General features: G+C 39.6%; 1 protein-coding gene across 2 annotated transcripts in view; it reads left to right on the top strand.

Moving 5' to 3' along the window:
• Positions 1-4,112, top strand: part of LOC138052342 (small ribosomal subunit protein uS9m-like) — a 14,310-nt gene extending 10,198 nt beyond the window's left edge. The window contains exons 10-13 of one of the 2 annotated variants that reach the window (XM_068898796.1): positions 468-593; positions 1,086-1,116; positions 2,103-2,208; positions 3,693-4,112. In XM_068898796.1, the coding sequence (XP_068754897.1) occupies positions 468-593; positions 1,086-1,116; positions 2,103-2,208; positions 3,693-3,870 (441 nt within the window). In that variant the 3' untranslated portion in view covers positions 3,871-4,112. The remainder of the gene's footprint in view (positions 1-467; positions 594-1,085; positions 1,117-2,102; positions 2,209-3,692) is intronic. The other variant, XM_068898797.1, reaches the window with a different exon arrangement.
• Positions 4,113-4,261: the final 149 nt, after the last annotated feature.

The following is a 4,261-nucleotide window of genomic DNA, read 5'->3' on the forward strand; positions in this document are numbered from 1 at the left end:
CAATCACTGAGTGAAGAAATCATAAACCAAAGCAATTCGCTAATTACTTTCGACACTCAATCGAAAACCGCTCTAATTTCATTTTTGCAGATTTATATGTAAGTGGCGAAACTTGAAGCCTTCTTGGGTGACAGGAGGACTGTAAAGTGTAGGCCCCATTTGGCAATCCATAAAATCCGTTGGACGTTAAAGAACCCTCACATCACTATTCACAAAAAGTACGGCATATAGTACCGGTGATCTGCATCTGTCCAAATGTCCCCACCAAAACGTGGCCGGCATGACTTGATATCTCGAAAGAGCTTGTGTTGTCTATGAGGTCCGGATGGTGTTTGTGCTGGGTTCCTTGCAGCGCTAGGGTCCTCCTCCCTTCTTGGACATTTTCCCTCGTTTTATGATGAAAAATAATGATGTTCAAGTTGCTGTTTGAAAACTAGGTTAATAGTGTGTTTTCGGTATCATTGCAGTATGATGTCATCATCCATCGGCTCAAGAAACTAGCAAGTCACCCAAACGCAGAAAGAGCGACCCCTTTCCTGCTTCAGTTCCTTCATGTTATTCCAATAGAGGGAATGCGTGCAGTAGAAAGGACGGTATGCATAGTTAGAAAGACAACAATTTAAGACTAGTATTGGTATTTTTTCATGTGAACAGTCCAGCGTGAAAACCTCAGGATAACATCCTTTCCTATGCATTTCTTTTGCTCATTTGTAGTTTTGCTGTTTGCAGCTTTCCCTTCTCAGTGACCGGGCTTTCTTTTTTAATGTACACAAAACAAATAGCGCTTTAAATTTATCCCACTAGTCGGCTGGGTTTCTACTCGATTCGTGCTGCTGAGAAAGGAAATGACACTTTATTCCATTGTGGAATGTAAAGGTACTGGTTATTCAGCTTATCGAATGAATGTAATCAACTGGGTGTTTGCCTTCCCTGAAAACAAATCGATCGGGCAATTGTTGGTTGTAGTAAACCTCTAGTTAAACTCACTAGAGTCTTGGAAAAATCATTGAGGAAAGACGTGTTTGCGACTCTTATTTTCATCTTATTTAAGTGAAGTATTTGGCATCTCTTAATCTACTTTTCAGTTGAATGATAAAGGAGAAAGTGTTGCAGTTGGTAAGTTGAATTGAGACTAGTTATATAGTTTGCTTCAATAGTTACATGTAAATCCCGTTTGTGAGCACTCAACCGGTAAGATGTTTTGAGTGGGCTTATATCTAGCAGGCGGAGAAAATACCGGCGAAAGAAAAAGAAGAGGCTTTCGTTTCTAACAAGCTCATAGCAACACATCCTTCATATCACAAGGAAACACATGAACAACTTCAACTGCTACTTCTACTACTCATGGAAGAGGCTCTGTCATACCATTCGGTATCTCTATACAGTGCAAAAGGATATCCTTCAACCAGTTAAAAGTCAAAATTATGGTTCATTTTGTTTACTTGAAATTATGTTTTTGTACTTGCGAACGATAAGGACAAATGAATGAAAAATTGACACTGCATCATGTTTTGCATATTTTCGCTCGTCATCTTGGAGAACTCGTTCATAAATTTACCATTTGATATCTGTTTCTCCCTCTAATAAAAACAAAAACCTGGTTTTGCCTGGAAACCTAGAACTAAACTAGCGTGATATAACCTCTTTGATAAAAACATGATCACTTAATCTCAGTTTTGTTTGAAATTATTGAAATTAGGTACGGTCACTTTTGTGCCCCTTACGATGGACCTGAAGCGGAAAATGGAGGGGGAGAGGGCTTCTAGTCGTTCTGAGATTCACCTACTGTTGCATTCTGACGTTTATTTCTCGAAAGCCTAAAAATTAATTCAGGGTATTTCGTTCGCTATTTTAAAGCTGGAGGGTTTTGCCTTCCTTGAAATTGTGTTAAGAAACTACCTTTTAAAAAAAGCGTGGCGAATTTTACAATTGGCTTTTGGGCCGAAGAGCTTTCCGGTGTGCCATTGCACGGAGTTAGCCACCCGATAGTTACTTTCACGATTTTTGCAGTTTTCATAGCAACGTGCATTCCTGGACAAAGTGAATTAGAGACATTAATGTCGACGCCGGGTTATCAAAATGTTGAATTCTGTTCTTTGAAGGGCATCGCAAACGTGCAATCGCAGAAGTAGTCGTCAAGAAAGGAACAGGAAACGTAACAATCAACAACACTCCATTGACCAAGTATTTCAGCAAGCTGGAAGACAGGTAGGGTGTATGCTAATTCCCACCCTGGTCGGGGTTTTGCTCTGTCCTTTTGTGGGTCCATTTCCATTAGGAGGGCTACAACTCGCATGGTTCATATGGGGTAGAAACTTGGCACTTCACATTACACTCTAATCAGTTAAGTCTGTGTGCTAATTTGTCCACCTACTTCAAGTCAGATACAATGTAACTCACACTCATTGACTATATTTTACGTGCATGTACAAAATCTGAAGAATCAGTCGAGATGATCTACTTAATGCACTGCCTCCATTGTTCATCAATCAATCAATCAATCATTTATTTATTTTAACACGTTACGTCAAAGAGCTATAAAACTCGTTCAAAATACGAACGTGTATAAATAAAATCTATAATAATTACAGCCATATAATACAATTCAATTCTAAAAACAATAAAAAGCCACATACTAAAAACGGGACTTGGAAAACTCTAAAACTCGTTCTAAAAGCAGTTAAAAGCTGCGATTGTACACTATAAGACACGTTCTAAAAAACTGCAATCCTGCAATTTACTTCTGAAGTCACTGGAATCACTTGAAAGACGCACATGAGAAGGCAAACTGTTCCATAACTTAGTTAATGAATAAGTGACAGAATTCTTCTTAAATTTACAATTAAATTTAGGTAATTCCAAATTCAAGCCCTCGCCTCTTAGCCTATACGGTGTATGCCTGTATTTAAAAAGGCTAGCAATATATGTAGGACCCGTACCATTTAGACATTTAAAAAGAAGTATTAACGCCTGATGTAAGCGCCTACAATATAAAGATGTCATGCTAGCCGCAGTGAGCAGTTCGTCGTATGACATTGACTTGTTGTGCCCGATTAATGTTCTCAAAATATAACAGTTGCCATCTTCGAGACGTTTGCGTTGACCCGTACCTATGCCTACAAACAAAAGACCACAGTATTCGAGATGAGGTAATATAAATGCTTTATAAAGTTTTATCATTGCATCATGAGGAAGAAAACGCCTTATTCTTCTCAGAGCAGAAGCCTTGACATAGGCTTTCTTTAGTTGATCTGATATGTGTTCTTTATAGGATAAGTCCTTGTCTAAAGTTACTCCAAGAATCTTAATAGGTCGGAGAAATTCTATTTGAGCATTATTAAGAAATAAAGAATAATGATAGGCACAGGGTCCAACAGATAATGCTTGAGTCTTAGCACAGTTCACTGTTAAATAGTTGGACTCAAACCACGACGAAAGAGCCTGGAGATCCTTGTTGAAGGAAAATTCTAGAATGGTGGGAGATACATCTGACAGGTAGGCAGTCGTGTCGTCAGCGTACAGCCGCAATGAGACATAAGGAACACAAAAATTCAAATCATTAATGAATATGTTCATCCGTATCTGTTTGTTACTGTTTTGGTGTCTAAAGCGAAACATTGCACATTTTGATGTTAAGAGCCCGAAGATAGTCGCTTCGTGAAAAATGATGTCGGATATGTTTTTTTTATCAGGAAACAAATCATGTATCCATTTCTTACTGTTGATGCAGTAGGTGAATATGATGTGGATTGCGGAGTCATAGGCGGCGGAACATCAGGTCTGTATGTCTGTACGTGCCGAGGTATTCCTGCCCCCGCTGGGTGTTATGGTGCCTCAATGCTTTTATTGCCCAGTGTCTCGCAAACCTAAGTAGGCCCAGCCACGCTTAGGTTAAGTGTTCCAATTTACGTAAATGATATTCTCGTAATCATACACAGCTCTTCCGACCGGTTAGCTCAGTTGGTTGGAAATGGACAATTACCTTGCGGAGGTCACGGGTTCAAACCCTGGCCGGATCAACACTCAGGGTCTTCAAATAACTGAGGAGAAAGTGCTGCCTTTGTAATAACACTTGCAAACAGGCTTTTAGCCAGATTCCATTTGAGGCCGTCCACCAACTAACATCCATGGGCCTTCGGCCCCATAATGCTACGGGGGTCTGGGGTCCCTCAGAAAATTTTGAAAATTTCAAGCTTAGGTGCATTTCCCGCGATTTTCAGCCGATAAACGCATGATGAAATGATCGAACTTGATAGTTAAA

This window comes from Montipora capricornis, chromosome 6 (assembly GCF_036669925.1).
Source record: "Montipora capricornis isolate CH-2021 chromosome 6, ASM3666992v2, whole genome shotgun sequence".
In the NCBI taxonomy this organism is placed as follows: Eukaryota; Metazoa; Cnidaria; class Anthozoa; order Scleractinia; family Acroporidae; genus Montipora; species Montipora capricornis.